Genomic DNA, 18497 nt, shown 5'->3' with positions numbered 1-18497 from the left:
ACCCCCAAGTGATGCATTCCTTTCAGCAGAGTTCTACCTCTTAACAGTGTCTTAAAGGTTTCAAAGCGCACTGGCAGCTGGAGACCAGGAGTTCAGACATGGGAGCTGATGGGAAACATTTTACCTCCAAACCACGACAAGGCGCTTCAACACAAAGTGCCAGAACCTCCTGTCCTCAAGCCTTTATCTCCTCCCTACCCTGTTCTACTGATCTCTGCCCAAAATTTAAAACTTAGTAAAGCCAAAACACACGCCTCAGAGGACTAGTTCTCCGTTTATAGTTGTCTCCGAGTACCAGCTATCACTCTGTTCTTCATGGCAAGCTGCTGAAAACCCTATGTGACCTACTTTATCACCTCTGATTCACTCTGTAAATTCAAATCTGTGGCTGTGAATTGTTTTACTCCAGGAACATTAACTTTTGAGTTAGGAAATAGCATTCAAAGATCATTCTTCAGTCGTGACACCATAGGCCTTGTGGTTTGTGTGTAACACCTACTTTAGGTTAGTCCCTTATCCCATCCTTCTGTGACTTTCGTAACACCATTTTCTCTTAGATTTGCAGTCCCCTTGCAGGACACTAAATTTTAAGTTCCTTTGCGGTTACCTTTTCTCCTCGCATTTTCTGTGTCACTAGTCTCAGGGGTCCTGTCGTAATCGACCCTCCTGTCATTTACCAAATGGAACAAAAATAGTTCAGACACATCTATGATTTTAACCTACTATGCCGATGGTCCACAGTCTCTACCAGTAGTCCAAACCTCCCGGTGGCTTCCGGAACCATAGTTTTAATTGCCTAGTGAACATCTACAGGCTTCTCAGTGACAAGAGAGCCTATTCAAACCCTGTCTACGCATATCTGTCTCTGTGACAGGTATTATGCGCCCGGGTTTGTAACATTTAAGGCATTATTAGCTCTTCTCTCTTTATTTCTCAGTGAATCAATCTTTTCAAATAGTTCCAGATCCTTCGGGATGACTTTGTGTTTTGATCCACAATTCTGTTTCAGGGTTTATGCCCTTATTATTTCTTATCATCATTAAATGCTTTGTAAAGTAAGTTTTTTTTCTTACTAATGTAGTGGAATAATTTTAACCAGCAGTCAGAAATATAAATCTTGAATCCATCAGGAGATCTGGGCTACAGAGACTGTGGGAAAACAGTATGCTAGTGGTAGCTTAAAACCATAGATCTTATTTGTTCTGTTTACTGATTTCATTATACTTTCCAAAATTATTAGGTTTGATCACCCATAGCTAGAGTAATAATATTTTACTATTTCAATATCCTTATACTTATTTATCTTGAATTTTCCTTCAATAGTCTGTTATAAATTTGCAAAACAATATTTTTAGTCACTAAGTATTGAATGGATTTTATTGGAGACACTTTCCAAATTGAAAAATGTATATGATTTTAAAGAGGAAGTTTGGAAAAAGTTTCTAGTCTGTGTATGCATGTTGAATTTCAGCTAATGATTTCCTTACATTTTACAGTGATACTAGGACATTTGTTTAGACCTGTCCTAGTGTGACATGTATTAATAATTTTTAGGCTTCTGATTCTTTTAAGAGATCCCTTTGCTCCAGGAATAAGGGCTATATCTGAGGGAAACAAACAAAATCAAAAAGTCTCCTTACATAAATCATCTTTCTGTTTTGCTGGGGTTCTAAATTCTATCTTATAGTTTCATAGAAACTGATTTATTTTTCTTTGTATACCAGAATAATTTAAAATGTGAACCTAAGTCACTTTACTATCAAGATCTTTATACTATTTAAATTATATTTAAATATTGGCTGTTTGCCCACTTGCACAATAGTGGTCGGAATGTTATGGGATTAACCAATCACTTTCGGTTTGGGTTTTTATTCAGGAAGAATAATAAGCATAGCATTGGAAATATTAGTCAACCTTAAATACTGTGTTCAAATTTTAGAAGGAGATTAATGATATAGTGAATAATGATTTTGTTGGGAAAGAAACATTCACTTGGATAAAATATTTTATATATTGTATTTGAAATCCCCACTACAAAAGAATAAAGTCACATTCTGTTGGAACTATAAACAGTTATAGAATGCCCTCACCACTAGTCTTTTTCTTAGGATCCTCAAACATTCCAGAAATAATTTTCCAAACCAATGAAAGACAGTAACATAAACAACATAATTCATCTTCCACTCTCACCCCGGCTATTCAATATCCTTTTGGAAATGTGCCTCCCTTTCTCCCACAGCAACACCATTCTCTATAAGATTACCCTTTTGATCAGGAGACTGCTTCTGATCAGACCTAAAACCAACAGGGTTTATGATTATGGGCAGGGTCATGAAACTTGATTGCTAAAGGCTGAAATGTTACTAGAAAAAACATTCAACGTTGTGTTCTGTCTCTTAAAAAAAAAAAACAAATCAAAGCAAAGCAAAGCAAAACAAACAACAAAACACAATTGAATAGAATTTGTGTTGCCTTAGTGCTTTTGGGTGTGGACCTGCTCCAGAGCATGTCAGCCATTAGCGATCAGTTAGTTTTAAGCTTTAAAATTCAAAACTTATTAAGTAATAGCAATTTGAGGCAGAGAGAAAGAGAGAGAGGGACTTTTGTCAAATTCCTATCAGTTTTCAACTGATATTCTAGTCATTTTGTGGATTATTGGATGTTTCAAGGCTGGAATAACAAGAAAGGAGGGAGGGAGAGATAGAGATAGAGAGATAGAGAGATAGAGAGATAGAGAGACAGAGAGACAGAGAGACAGACAGACAGACAGACAGACAGATAGACAGATAGAGAACACATCATGTGCCTGCTCATTGCTGTCTGAGCTGTACCTAAATTTCTCTGCCACCCAAATTTGCTCAGGCTTATCACTCAGAGCATGGTGTGGGTTCCCTCTGTCATAACCGTATCTATCCATGGCAGCCCCAGTGCACATTCACCACGCTTGGTCACTTTCATTCGTCATGGTCACTCTTTCAGACCTATATGGGCATGTTTAACATTCTCCCCACACATTCCCTTCTGGAAAGTAGCAAACAAGCAAACAACCTTGAATTCCTGTGTGCCACCTACAGAGTTTGGAATTGCTTTCCTTTCTACTTGGAAGAAAGGGTACATGCATGATACAGAAACACTTCGATGTGCAAAGGCCATTTCACACAAGTCTTAATTTGCTTTTCCTGTCTGCTAGATTTGATTTGGCAATAGTGTACACATGAAGTAGACAAGTTAGCTGTAAATTTATAGTCTGTTTAATGCTCCAGTAGGCAAGCACAAGAAATCTATGGGAGTGGTACTAGTTCAGGTGTGTCAGTGAACGAATGAAAGGATTTGATAAAGGAATAATTTGCTTACATTACATTTGCTTCCATTCAGTCTTCTGGAAAGCTTGCTACAGGTAAACCTCTAATGATCTTCTGAAAGTTATCCAAATGTAGCCCGCATAGATTCAGTTTCATTAGTGACTCTATCCACTTGCTTTTTCAGATGCACAATCCTCGGCTTCAGCTACTACAGATACTAAAGTCTCCAATTACTCTAGTGATAAATTTGAGAACTTATATAATGATGCCAAAGTATAAGAGTAGTTTAACCTTTCTGTATTAAACACATATGGAATGCATCTAATGCTTGTTACTTTTGGTGTGTGTGTGTGTGTGTGTGTGTGTGTGTGTAGTTTGACATTTATGGGCTAACTTCTCTTGATTTTTGAACTCCTGGTCATTTAAACGACCTGCCCTTGGAATCCTAAGTTGATTTTTTTTTCTGGCCTTTGTCTTTTTTCTATATTGTTTTTTTTTTTTCTGCTAAAAATAAAATCCTTAACTCTATCCCTGCCTCTTTTCTTTTGACTTCCAATCATAAAGATTAAGGAGTCATTTAGATCCTGTGCTGCTCCAAAACCCCTAGTTTAGTAGACTGGTGCACACTCTGCCATTTCAGTACATTTGAAACACAATCCAGCTGTTCAGTCCCATTGTGCTTTAACAAGAAAGCATAGAATTCATACCTTGATTGTTTTTCCTGATCATTCAGCAGGTGTTCAATAGAAAGCACTCTAGTATCATATAGCAATAGCAAGATTTGTAGTTGATTTTAGGAATGTTCCTGTAATTGACCTTTTGTTTTCTTTAATTGTATTGTTTTATGTTTGAGTCCCATGAACTAAAATACATAAAACTACCATCATTTCTAGTAAGGTTCAATGAATGATCATTGAACACCGTCCGTGTACTATTTATTATAGATACGAGGGTATGGAAACAACAAAAAATAAACGTTGTGTATTAGAAGAAGAAAAATACCCCACTTCCACTGTTAGGAGTCTCAGAAGAACACCAGCACTTGGGAGGCAAAAGCAGGTGGATCTCTGAGTTCAAGGCCTGCCTGGTCTACAGAGTGCCTTTCAGAATAGCTGAGGCTACGTAGAGAAACCTTGTCTCCAATGAACAAACAAACAACAATAAAAGGGGAGATATGTCTCTTTAAAAAAAAAAAAGAAGAAAAATAAAGGAAAGTCACTGAGTATGACCAAAAGCAGAAAATTATTTCACCAAGCTACTAGGAAATAGTGTTTCTGGGTAGTTGTGCTTGATAGAGACCCAAATGAAGCAAGAAAATAAAGTACCTGGGCCTTGCAGATATCTGGGTGAGCAGTCCAGGAAATGAGAGTAAATGCCAAGTTTTTGATGCTTTGGGAACAGAATGGAAGTGATTGTTGCTATACCTTTAATTCTAGCACTTGGAAGGCAGAGACAAGCAGATCTCTTGAGTTCAAGTTAGCTTGGTCTCAAGTGATTTCTGAGGCTACCCAGTGACAGGGACTCAAAAAAAAAGAAAAGAAAAAGCAACATCAAAAGATTTACTACTCAATTTTAATTGGTTTTCTTTGACTTCAGAGAAAAATTTTTACATAGTAATTTAAACACAGATTTGTTCATGGTTTCTGTATGCCTGGAGTCTGCCCACTTAGTTGGGCTCTCTGTTCAGAGACTCACAAGTGTAGCAACAAGGTATCTCATTTGAAGCATGCCTTCTTTTTGTTGTTAGAATTCACTTATGAGAGATGGCAAGATGGTGATGCCTGGTTTTGTTAGTTTGCTTGCTCTGGTTAGGAGCATGCACCCTCAGCTCCTAACCCTGACCCCTAATTCATAGGCATGTGATCTGTTACAGTCTGGCCGCCCAACTCTTCAAAGGTAGCCAGGTTAAAATCCACAGTTACTGAGGAGCTTTCTAGATAAAAGTTAAGCAGTGACTTGCTATTGCCTTCGCCATGGAATATGAATTAATCAAAAGAGTGACTGCCCACTATTACACACATAATTTATATGAAACAGGTATAAAATACAGTGAGAATTTGGAGGGTCATTTCATAATTGCACTTGCTACAGGGAGAACAGAGTTGTAGAAGGGACCAAACTGTAGATGGGTGAAAATACACTAGGAACAGTTTTATTGATCTCTTAAGCTAGTGTGGAGATTTATGTAGATGCATTTCCTAGGGATTGTATTCAAATGCAAATCTGACTTCAGAGACTACTGATAGCTGACCCTCCAAAGGCCTCTTTCAGGAGCCCTCTTGTGGAGCATTAAGTGTAGAAAGGGTGACAGTGACCTGAGCTAATGTGTGATGGTAGAGATGAAAGACAGTCCAATCAGAAATTTTGAAGGCAGATCCCACATGACTAGTTAGTTAGGTGGAAAACTGAGACCTATCAAATATTTGTTAAGTTCAGAGAATGGCAAAAGTGTATTAGGAATATGTTTCAGAGCAGAAATCAAGAGTTCCATTTTGGAAGATGGGGATGGGGATGCATGTCTTTAATTCCAGCACTCAGGAGACAGAGGCAGGTGTATATGTGACAGTTCGAGACCAGTCTGGAAATAGGCAGTTCCAGGACAACCAGAGCTTTATAGAGAGACCCTGTCTCAAAAAAAAAAAAAAAAATCTAGCTTGTATATGCTAAGATCCGAGATCCAAGTCAGTGTGAAGATGAAATGAAATGGACCAGAATCATCCAACTTCTCGGTCACATGCAGTGTTATCTGAGACTTAAAATAGTATGCTTTGTAAATTGTGGCTGTGTGACTCTTCCAAAGTGAGTTTATTGTACTGTTATTTTAAAATGTAAGCCATGAAAAGGACGTGTTGACTCACGCTGCAGCTCTCTATTCTTCTTTTACACTGACATTTGTAAAATAAGCAGCAATTTCTTGTCTCCATGCCAAAGTGTCTTAGAAGTGAAATCAACATATCATTACTGAAATCAATAAAACTGTTCCTAGAAGCCAATATGCATCACCGTGCATATCCAAAGCACACTGTGCTCAACTCTCTGAGAGGAGTATGGCCAGCATTTAGAGGATGTTTTCAGCACCTACTGATTTTGATGGACGCCTCACTGTGGGGTATTATCTGCTTTCTCCAAGACTTCAGAGGCAGCATCATGGTGTGACTAATGATCCTTTCTTTTCAGGGATGTTTTGCAAATTAGCTTCGACACACACGATTAAGAGGTGGTCTTTCAATCCAGCTTACATTGAAGTTAGCCTGCACCATCTTTCACATCACCAGGAGAGTGTGGTGTAGGCTGGGGTGGCACCAGAAATGTTTACTTGTGATTCCCCCAAATTCTATTAATATAAACTTAGCTTCAGCCATACTCATTTTGAGAAAGAAAAGATGTTCAAATTTTATCTACTGAAACTATGCTGCCATTTTCCTTTCCTTATTGTAACTGTAGAAAAGCTGAGAAGAGTTTAAGCCTTGGACTTACAATAAATATTGCACATTTGAATGAAACTTTAAATTTTAAAAAAATGTCCATTCTTAACCTTGAATGTCTCCAGGTGGAAGTAAAGAAAGGGCAGTGTAGATGACTTATTGGTTCAGAGGGCTTTTCATTTTGTGGAAGAAATAAAAATTCTCTCCCAGAAGTCTTGATAGGGTATTTTGATTTAATATGGTTATGTAATAATACCTGGATGTATGACCAGACAGTAAAAGGATTCTTGATGATTATTTTTCATAAATAAGACTTGAACAGATAGAAATCAAGCCAAGTCATTTGCTGGCACCAGTGACAAAGAGTCTGAAAAAGGCCACCTCCCGTGAGTTGCTAAAGATTTCAGCATCACCTCCTGGTACCTGACCAGGTCTGCAGCTGAGCATGACCACGTAACTTACATATATCTTGGCTTTCTGAAGATTTGGCAAAGGTGACAAAGAAAATAATCTATTGATGAACCCTGAATTTGGCAGGTGTATGGGTGTAAGCCTACGGTTTACAATATTTGGGATTTTAGAAAATTCTAAATAAACACATCTTTTGGTGCAAGCCCAGTCTTTATTATACTCTCCTTGTGTTGTGATAAATGATGAGGTATTTAAAACCCTGCCTTTACAATACCAACCAACCAGAGCTCCCAGGGTCTAAACTACCAGCCTGGGAGCACATAGGGAGTGACCCCTGGCTCCAGCTGTATATGTAGGGGAGGGTGGCCTTGTCTGGTCCCATGAAGGCTGGATGCTGAGTGTGGAGGAATTCGAGGGTGGGGAATTGGGAGTGGGGATATGGGTGGGGGCACATCCTTATAGAAGCAAGAGTAGTGGGATAAGATAGGGGGTTTCTGGGTGGGGGGGGAATGGGGTAAGGGGATAACATCTGAAATGTAAATAAAATATCCAATAGAAATTTTTAAAAAATAATAAAATAAAATAGTGAAACTAGGGAAAAAAACCCAGCTTCTAATTGAGGCATAGTTATTGTGTGACTTATTTTAAAGATATGCCATTTTCCACCATTCTAATCTATTCTTATGTAATATATTATTTGATAATGTCAAATTGTAGTTTTTACATGGTAATTCAAGAAACTAATTCCCTTCTTCTTCCTTTTCTCTAGGAGCACTAAATCAAAAAAATTGGGGAAAGAAATATCCAATATGTAATAGCCCAAAGCAGTCCCCTATTAATATTGATGAAGATCTTACACAAGTCAATGTGAATCTTAAGAAACTGAAATTTCAGGGCTGGGAAAAAGCATCCTTGGAAAACACATTCATTCACAACACTGGGAAAACAGGTAACATCCTTGTCTTTTGCCTTTGACAGGTTTTTCATACTGTGAATATTTTTAGATAAAATGCATTTCCTTTGAATAATATGTTAGTAACTGAACAGAGGCTGATAGTAACAGACAAAATGGAGCAGAGTCAGCATTTAGTCAACATTTCAAAAACTTGTAAAAAAAAAAAAGTAACAGAAACATGCAGTGTTTTCTGTTTGTGTAATGAAAGTGGTCTTGTCATTGGTGATGTAAAAAAAATGTTGTGAAATTATAGCTAGAGAAATGTTCCCACTTGGTGCATAGTCAGACACTTGGTGAGGAGTTCCAGATCTTAAGCATCAGAGTTTGATCTTGGATTCTCAATTTTATGCTATAGTCAATAGTTAACTATGACAAGATAATCAGTTATAACTCAATTTAAGAAAAATAAATAATAGTCCTTTTATTTGGGAAATTTAAAATTATAGTCTATCTAACTTTAAGGAAGTACTTCCATAAGCATCTTTTGTGAGATTATCTCTTTCATGTAAAATGTAATTCCTTAAAGTTCTAGGAAATTTTGGTAAACTATATGTAGACACAATAAGTTTTCAAGATCTGACATGTTTCCCTTTTGGTTATTTTGTTTTGGCATGAAACAGCTTGTCAGGAAATTTTATAAATATAAGTGTACACCTTTACAAAAATTAGAAAAAATAGTCAACATTATAATAGCAGATCTGGTAGTGTGGTTTTATAATGAATAAATTTCTTCTGTATTTCTTGTTATAATAATATAATTAATAAATATAATAATTCAATTTCACATTCTTTAGAGCAAGGATTTTTCTCTATCATTTAATATTATTTGAATGAATACCTCAGAAAATTTTGGTATGTTATGCTATAATTCAAATGATTAAAGTAAATTGTTCCAAATCTTGACAATTTAATACAATTTTGTGAGTGTTAAAAGTAGGGCTTTTTAACATATGATCTCTGCTTTGGTTGTTTCAAGGTGTAATGGCCAGGTACTTGTTCCTTACAGTCTGTTTGGTTTTATCAGTGGTCATTCAAATGACAGTGTAAACCTTGGAAGAGGCCACTTTGTCTTGTCTGTTACTCAGTTGCCTTATCTGTAACAGAGGTTACAGTGGTTTTTGCTTTCTAAGGTTATGTGACAATCAAGTAGCTAAGAGGTATAAGCAATTGATATCCTACCAGGTACTTCATTAAGTGATACATGTTGACTGCTATTATTTGCATTATTGACACTGTACCTGACATTATTATTATCATAATCAATGGAAGCCTTATCACTAGCTGGTAGCCCATGTGTGGGATTTAATCACTAGTGCCATTGCCATCTGTGGTTTCTGATTGGCAGAACAAGGACTACTTAAACCTGACTGAGAGACATCATCATCTTCTCACTAGGCTCTGAAGAGAATCTTTAATAAAATCTGTGGGACTTGGAGAAGTTTCTGGTTCTAACGGTGGACACTCCAGGTTCAAATATGAAATGTCAATGTCCTCTCATATGATGGGGCTTCCAACTGCTTGCTTAAGACAATTTGTGGAGCCAGATGATGTCTGGAGAGAACGTAGGGATTATTAGATGGAGCAAAACGTGAGAGCAAGAACAGGCTATCAGTGAAAGGTGACAGTTGTCACAGAGAAAGACTTTTCTTCTGGCCATCTCTTCTGGCTCTCTTAAAAATGTTCTATTATTATCATCAAGCAACTTGAGGCCAGAGAGCCTTGGAGGACTGGCAGTGTCAGTTGACCAAATAGCTTAAGTGGGCTGGCTGTCTTGTGGTGAGAATCGAACTGTGGTCATATCTTCAGTGTCCTTGATTTGTGACCATAAGACATTAAGTATGTTAATACGAGGGCAAAGTTGAAATGCAAATGACTTTAAAACTCTTAAATCTGTTGAGTGAGTTTTATCTTAAGTAGAAGGAGATCCAGTTAAATTCCTAATTTTTTTTTTCAGAAGCTTATATGTAATACTTTGGTTTTTTATTTTTGCTTTAGTCGAAATAAATCTCACCAATGACTACTATCTCAGTGGAGGACTTTCAGAAAAGGTCTTCAAGGCAAGCAAAATAACTTTTCACTGGGGAAAATGCAATGCGTCATCTGAAGGATCGGAACATAGCTTAGAAGGACAGAAGTTCCCACTTGAGGTAAGGTAGCAGCTACTGCTTTCAGTCTTATCATCTCCATCTCTGAGAGTTTCTCTAACAGAACTTGACTTGCTGTCTAGTTGAGAATTTCGATCATACAGTTGTGTCTTGATGACTTGATCAATGCATGCTTTGCTTTCAAGACTATAAACTCAGTAAGCACAAGAACCATCTTTAGCTTTCTACCTCTAGATACCCAGATTGTGACTCACTAGCTAATCGATAAATGCAGATGAGTAATTACATGAATAAATTAATAAAATAAAAGGGGTGATGTCATCAATGTATAGCAGAATGCTTTCAGTCAAGTCCTCCAATTAAAACAAGGAAAATCTTATGTTTAAAACTAGAAAAGAGCTACAGATATGATAAATGATGTGTATAGACAAACATTTTCCTATGTTTCTCTAAAGTGCTGAACTTTCTGGGAAGTAGTTTGTTTTGTCTTAAAAACTTTATTTTCAGTATTTTGTTATTCAGAGTATAGCAACAATAATTACAAATATGCTTGAAATTTTATGTGTAAATATTTATTTATAATATTAAATATTGAAACAAAGACCATGATTAAATACATTACGATAAAATATTAGGCCTTTTAAAAATTACATCTCGAATAAACACAGAAAGTTTCATGCTGGAGCTAGGGAGATGCTCAGCTAGTGATTCCAATGTTCCTACAGCAATATGGGAGGAGGAAATAGAAGACTCCCCAAAAACCCACGCCGAGCAATAAAAAGATCCAGCTTCAAACAGGTGGAAGGCAAGACTCAATATCCAAGCCTGTCTTCTCACCTCTATTCCTGCATGCCATCACACACACACACACACACACACACACACACACACACTCGTCCCAACACAAAATGTTTTATTATATTAATGCATTAAAAAATAATAATAATATGAAAATGGCCTAATCAGCAGTAGTTTTCCAACTTTGTAAAACATAAAAAGTACATAATTTAAAAATAAAAATAAATCAAGTATGAAGAGTTGACTTAGTGGTTAAGAGTATTTGTTGTTCTTGCAGAGGACTAAGGGTCAGTTGCCAGCGCCCATATGAAGGCTCAGAATCATCTGTAGCTCTAGTTACAAGGGATCTGATGCCCTTTTCTGGCCTTCCTAGACATACATATGGTTCACAGCTAAACATGCAGACAAAATAAAAAAAATAATAATAATAACCTGGTGGCATGTTGTAGTCATTGCCATCCTGCTGAATATGGCGCCTTTCCACTATCAATCCTTGAGTGTTCTCAGAGGATTTATGTGCAGATAAGACCTCAAAGGAACATCCTAGAGCATACTTATTTCTCCTTCCTCCCTTCTTCATTTCCACCTCCTCTCTCTTTCTTTTTCCATTCTTTTCTTTTTTCTTTCTGTCTTTCTCCATTTCTTTATTCCTTTCTCTTCCAGATCTCAAAACAACTCTTCTCATTTCTTTTTACAAATTATGTGTGTTTTTGGGCAAACTCAAACCACCATTATTTCTTCATAGCTTATTAAATGACAATATATTAGTCTTTCTTAAATCTTAACCTTCTTCTACCAGTCCTCACTCCTATCCTTGACCTATCTTTATGACTCTTTTCTAAAGGGCAATGGTGATTTCCTATGGCTCCTTGGTGTGACCACTGCCTGCTCTTCCAGCCCCTTCCCTTACAATGATCCATTGCTATCACAGAAAATGACTTTCAGTTTCCCATGCTTATACTTTCTTTATGTACACCTTTCAGAGTCTCCAAAGAAGGAGACCAACCTCCATCCCTCCTGATTTCAATTGCTCAAAGTTATTTTTCTTTCAGAGATCAGCTAAGATACCCTCTCTGAGAAGGCATTGGTGGCATGTTATAGTCATTGCCATCCTGCTGAGTATGGTGCCTTTCCACTATCAATCCTTGAGTGTTCTCAGAGGATTTATACTCTTGCCTGATTCTACCTTTATACACTGAAGTTACCTGGATTTCAGTCCATGGGCAAGGAACACATTAAAAGCTGGAATAGAGCCCATCATGGCTGAGCATCTAGAATGGAATACTCATTCACAAGGGCTAGCTTCACAGTAGAAGCTACAACAGGAAGCTTAAAACACATGGCATTTTTAGATACAATCAGAGTTTTTTAGAATTTCAGTGGAAGAACAGTAAGTACATCATGATAATACCCAAAATTGTAACAATGCTCCAAAAAGAAAGCAATGTTTGCTCAAAAACAGTAAGCTCCACGTTTGTACAATTCAAGCAAAATAGTTAAAAGAGGCTTTGTCAATTTTTTTTACATTCAATGATTACTTAATGAATTATTGTCATAATAGCTATTGCTATTCTCCTTGTAGTGGTACTGTTTTAGAGAAGATTCTGTATTTCCTTCTATGTCCAAGGATACAAATGATAGCAAACTTACTCATGTATATCTGTAGTTAAGAAATTGTTTGGAAAACACAGAGATTATAGAACTGTATAGTCTGTAAAATTTTTCAGTAGAATTTACTAAGCTGTTTGGCTTCTCTGTTACATCTCTTCACTGACTTTTGTGAAGTGCTTCTAATGAAGCTATCATCATTATGTTCACAGATGCAAGTCTACTGCTTTGATGCGGACCGATTTTCAAGTTTTGAGGAAGCAGTTAAAGGAAAAGGAAGGTTAAGGGCTTTATCCATTTTATTTGAGGTAATGATTGTACATTGGTTTACAATTAATCTCTTCTTAAATCATACCAGCTGTCAGTTATATATGTTAATATAAATACTTTTATAAGCTGAAGAGATCACAACCCTAATGATCACTGGTGGTCATTTCCAAGAATGGTTACCCTCAACTAGTAGGTTTTAAAAAGGGCTCATATTTATAATTGAATAGGTTTCTTCCACCTAGAGTAGACAATTCAAAGTACACAAATTTGCTCATCTGTCTATGATGTGTCCCAACTTATGAGTAGTAACTGTAAAACATGGCACTTCCCATTTTTCTTTACATGCTGTAAAATGCAAAGATGCCTGATTTTTATTTATTTTGTTTTTACCTTGCTATTGAAAAAAGTGTTTGGGACATACTGTACTTTATACTCATTTGGAATTTATTGTTGAGCAATTAGTCAATTGTTGCATCCTGTTTTTATAATCCCATTCTTCTCTAACAGGTTGGAGTTGAAGAAAATTTGGATTACAAAGCCATTATTGATGGGACTGAGAGTGTTAGTCGTTTTGGTAAGCTGTTAAGATTACAAAATGAATGCCTATTACTATTTGCAGTATAAGGAAATCTCTTGTGAAAGATAGAGAAGATGATGTCTTTAAAGAGGAACGTATCTCACTTCCCATACTTGACCACTCTGTACATTTCTCACAACGTACAGAACCATTTATAAGAGAATTTTGTAAAATAACAAATATGAAAACTTGAGCATGGTAGAACATGTCTTTAATCTTAACCTTTGGGAATCACAGGCAGGTAGATCTTTGTGAACTCAGGGCAGTCTTAGTCCATATGTCAAGTTCCAGGGCAGCTAGCTAGGGTTACACAGGGAGGTCCTGTCTCAAATAAATAAATTATTAATAGGTTAATTAAAACTTAATTTATAGGCTATCAATGTAAAGAAGAGTCTGCTGTTCTCTAAATTCATTCTTAAAAATAATCTGATTATAGTATGCTTTAAAAATATTCATCTATTCTAAGTCTGCATTGTATATCACCTTAAGGACTATATGAGACCAGTTAATTTTACAAATACTAAATTATGAAGTGAAAAGACTATTTTACACAAATAGACACCTATGCCTTGGTGGTTTCCTTGGCAGATGAGTATTTCAAAGAGGTAAGATATTTGTAAGAAGAAGGATTCTAACATTGAACAGGATGGAGTATGCTTTATATTATTCTGTCTGGTGTGTACCTAGGTCATCTGTCACAGCAAATGCTGTTAGCAACACTGGTGACAGGCTAAAAACTCATGGTTGCTATTTTACATTTAGTAACAATCCACACAAACAATAATCATCCTCTTCTAGTTATTGATAAAGTGAAAATTATTACTCTCTAGAAAGCCACCAAACCTAAAGCTAGAAACAAGACTCGCATAAACTCCTTTTTTGAAAGCAAAGTCCAAACTAAGATTGATTCATCTTCTTCACCTAACATTTGAGGATCAAAATTGACTGACATTTTCAGAGGTCAGGAATGTGTGAACTCCTGCAGCAGAGAAGCCTGCTCCAACCCTTCACCTGTAATCATAAGCAAGGTCCAGCTGACTGCCCCTCCCAGTCCACCTAGAAAGCAAAATTCAACATTGGATACGACAAGCCTCACTTAATTTTTTCTCAATAAGTCAGAAAGTGGATTCTAGCCAACAGAAGGAAAGGAACCAGGTTGGATTTCAACACTTCCTTCAAGGTGTATAAAATCTAAACCTAGACTATTTCTGTGTTCTACATCAGCTCATGGGACAAGAGAATCAAACTATTAACTATAACTTGTAAAGTAATAGAACCTTTTCTATTTTCTTTTAAAGTCTAGACCATCCTCTAGAGTATGGAAAACTATGGAATTCTAATTTTGGGATGCTAACCTACTATTTAAGGGAATCTTAAAGACTAAAAATAGTTCTTACCCTTAGAAAAAGAGATTCTAGAAGTGTACTAAGCAATATATTTCTGTCTTAGGTTGGTAAGGCTCTGTGCAGAATCTTACCTGTCCTTGGCTTGCCAGCCTTTCAATTTAATAACTCTGTCTGAGGGTCCATTTTCAGGTTCAAGCCTTGTACTTTGGCTGCCAACATACTTACTGATGTTGATTTAAAAAAAAACAAAACAAAACAAGCTATAACACAATGGACAGGAATAAAAGTAATCCCAGGATAAAAAGGGCTAGCATGATCAAGCTATATCTGCCATTCTTAAAGCTTGACCAAAATAGAAATACTGACTTCAGGCCATGGATAATTTTATCAGCAGTATCTGCCAAATCAACGCTCAGCAGAGCAGCATTCTTTAAAATCATAAGCTCACTATGAAAAGTTAAAACATCCAGAGAGGTGTTAGAATTATGCCAAATACATTACAAATGTCTTTAAACTTTTTCTTAATTATAATGACTACCACTGTAAGTTTTAGAACTAACATGAATCCAATGGTATTTGGCATGACACTCAAGATGGCTCCTTACAATGGGTAAGGAAGGCACTCTTGGCAGAACGACCTAAGATAGGCTCAGACTTGTTTGTGAAATAAAAAGAGGGGAGAGGCAGAGAGCTTTTGGGGCTGCTGGGTAAGAATCTGACATGGGCCAAGGACAAGGAAGTGAGATTCAGGCAGGAATTTGACATTAGTCTAGAACAAAGAAGTAATTTCTGGCAGGAATCTGACATTAAGCTAAAACAAAGAAGTAATTTCAGGCAAAAATCTAAATCTTAGGCTAGAACAAAGAAGTAATTTCAGGCAGGAATCTAAATATTAGGCTAGAACAAGGAAGTAGGCTTCAGACATGAAAATGACTTTGGGTTATGACAGGGAATTTGGCTCAGATATTTTGGTCATCCTGAAGCCCTTAGAAACAGTGATCGCTAGAGTGTTCACAGAATCTTGTTTATTGCCTTGCTTGTTCTTCATCTATTTGTGTTTATTGTGTGGCTTGTTCCTTGACTATTTGCATCTACTGTATTGCTAGTTCCTCAACCTAAAATTGACCATAATGCTTGCATGTAATTAAAATGGTATAAAGCAAAAAGGAGAAGGGGGGATGGAATAGGGGGTTTCTAGGGATGGAAAATGAGGAAAGAGGATGACATCTGAAATGTAAATAAATAAAATATCCAAGAAAAAAAAGGAGTGCACTCAGACTTCCAAATCCTAATCCATGTTCTCCATGTAAGGAGAATTATAAACAACTCAATACTACATCATTCAGAATATAAAATCTTCTTGCTATATCATGAACTGGTTGTTCATGTCCTACTTTTCTCTCTAAAAGAAAAACCTCATTTCTTGTTGAGAGCCTGTTCTTTGTGATCTTCCTCTCACCATAGGTGTTCTGTGCTAGACAATACTGTATCTCTAAACTGAGGAATCAGTAGGGACTTTGCAGTGATACAAAGAAAACTATTTATATTCTTCAAGCAGAACACACAGAAAAGTATTAGTGAAAATTTTCCAAATGCAAAGAAGAAAAACTTCCAGGTAATATTATCAGTGATTCTCAAATGAAAGGTCTCATCAGAACAAATTATGTGCTGCTTGCTCAATTGCAAACTAGGCCCAGGGATCTGTATGCTGAAAAACCTTTACAAGAAATTCTGAAGTGGCTCCTTAAGTGCCATTGTCATAAGAAATAGTTGGTTTTAAGTCCTCAGCATTTTTCCCTTATTGCTTGGCTATACTGTCCCTCATCTTTTTTTTTTTTCTCATTGTCAACCTCCCCATGGAAGGATCTAGTAAGCTGGTTGGTTGACCATCTATGAGGGACAGGGATTTAGAGGACTGATGGAGGACTAGTGGAGTGCTGTTGGCCCAGGTGTAAGTCTCTCATGTACTCAGATGAAATTCATGATTACTTTCTAAGTCACAAAATGTCACCATACTCCAGTTTTCCCAGTAGATGACTGAAAAGAAGAATCATAACTGAAAATCCTATGTGACATCTAGGACAGAATGTTGGAACAAACATGCAAACACCAGCTGTAACAAACACTGTGAAGTTCTAGCCTCTCAGCAAGAAAATATGCTTGCTATTGAGAATCATACAATGGCCATAACACCATGGCCAACACAGTGCCTATGACAGAATGAGCATAACACACTATCCAGCATTCATTGTCCATCATACAGTGAACAACATACAGTTGGTGATAACACAACAGCCAGAAAAAGGGATATCATTCCATGGCAATCAGTTGGTATTCATAATATAGGGTACCTCTTAGTAGCTATCACACTGTGGTCAACAAAAGAAAAGAAAGAGTGAATTCTGTATTAAGGAGAAAGAAACATTCTCTTTCTTCTTTTCTTTTTAATCTTCTTTACCTTTGTCCATGTTCCAAGAAAATTCTGTGTTACACATATCCACAGAGGTCTCAAACCTTTGTCCTCTCTGCCCTGCCTTGAGATCTTCTGGCATCAATTCATCTTCTCCTGGGTATCAGAACATCAATTTGTTCCTCTTTATTTAATTAATATTGTTCACAATCACATTTTCATAAGATACATGTAAAACAACTTTATCTTTAGTAAATTATTTAATCACACAAAAAAAATCAGCCCTTAAAAGTTAGAATCAGAAACTGGAGAATACCCATAGATTAACAGGAAAAATCTGATCAGTTCCTGAGAACTTGAATTGAGATCTGAACTCTGGTCATCATCTTTTTCATTTTTGAGATTATAATTTAATCACACTTCTCTCTTCCATTTCTTCCCTCTCATATACCCCTCTGTATAATCCACAAAATCCATGGCCTATTTTTTTCACTAATTGTTATTTCATGCATATATATATATATATATATATATATATATATATATATATATATCCTATTAAATATGTATAATGCTACCTATATGTATGTTTTCAGACCTGACTACTTAGCACTGGACAAACAATTGGTGTCCCTGTTCCTGGAGAAGACCTCTTCTCTTGCTCACAGCTTTCCTCAGTTACCTAAAGTTCTTTGTGTAGGGCTGAAGCCACATGGGCTTACCCCAGACTTAATTTGGCTCTGAACTCTGATAATCTCATCTTGATATTGGATAGTTCACAGACATCATTAGTCCATAAGGCCAAACAAAATGTAAAGTTTCTAATGGACTAAAATAAGATTTTATTTGACCTTGGAGAAATGTAATTCAGTCAAATAGGTTTCCATTTGTAAGATTTAGCTTTTAGCTCAAATATAATCAATAAGTTCTAATTTTAATTATCAACAATACCCATGAATAGTGTGATCAGGAAGTTGAAAATCTTGAAAGCACTTCCTTTTACCTGGGTTTTGATACATGTCTGCTTCATCTGGGGAGAAATTTAAAAATGTTTCTGGCCAGGCTGCACTCCTAGAAGTTTATCTCCAGTGGTGGAAAGTTTGTGACACTGGTGTGATTTTCAAACTCTTTGGGTTATTCTAATATGGCATCACGTCACATAAACTAAATTGGTTTTGGAAACTACTGTGTAATGAACTAAATCTCCCAGGTAGGGCAGAAGACATGTGTTGGACAGGGGAGTGATAAAGATGGGCAAATACAAAAGACAGATCTAGCTAGTGATTAAAT

The 18497-nt window shown here is 36.5% G+C and overlaps 1 protein-coding gene across 8 annotated transcripts in view; it reads left to right on the top strand.

The window, feature by feature from the left end:
• The window catches only part of Ptprz1 (protein tyrosine phosphatase receptor type Z1), a 176233-nt gene that overhangs the window by 76886 nt on the left and 80850 nt on the right, over nucleotides 1–18497 (top strand). For all 8 annotated transcript variants that reach the window (XM_034519180.2, XM_034519177.2, XM_076913656.1 and 5 more), the window contains exons 3-6: nucleotides 7908–8087; nucleotides 10089–10240; nucleotides 12817–12912; nucleotides 13382–13448. In XM_034519180.2, coding sequence (XP_034375071.1) covers nucleotides 7908–8087; nucleotides 10089–10240; nucleotides 12817–12912; nucleotides 13382–13448 — 495 coding nt within the window. The remainder of the gene's footprint in view (nucleotides 1–7907; nucleotides 8088–10088; nucleotides 10241–12816; nucleotides 12913–13381; nucleotides 13449–18497) is intronic.

The sequence above is a fragment of the Arvicanthis niloticus genome, chromosome 15 (assembly GCF_011762505.2).
Source record: "Arvicanthis niloticus isolate mArvNil1 chromosome 15, mArvNil1.pat.X, whole genome shotgun sequence".
NCBI classification, from domain to species: Eukaryota; Metazoa; Chordata; class Mammalia; order Rodentia; family Muridae; genus Arvicanthis; species Arvicanthis niloticus.
This window is presented reverse-complemented; position numbering and strand designations above follow the sequence as displayed.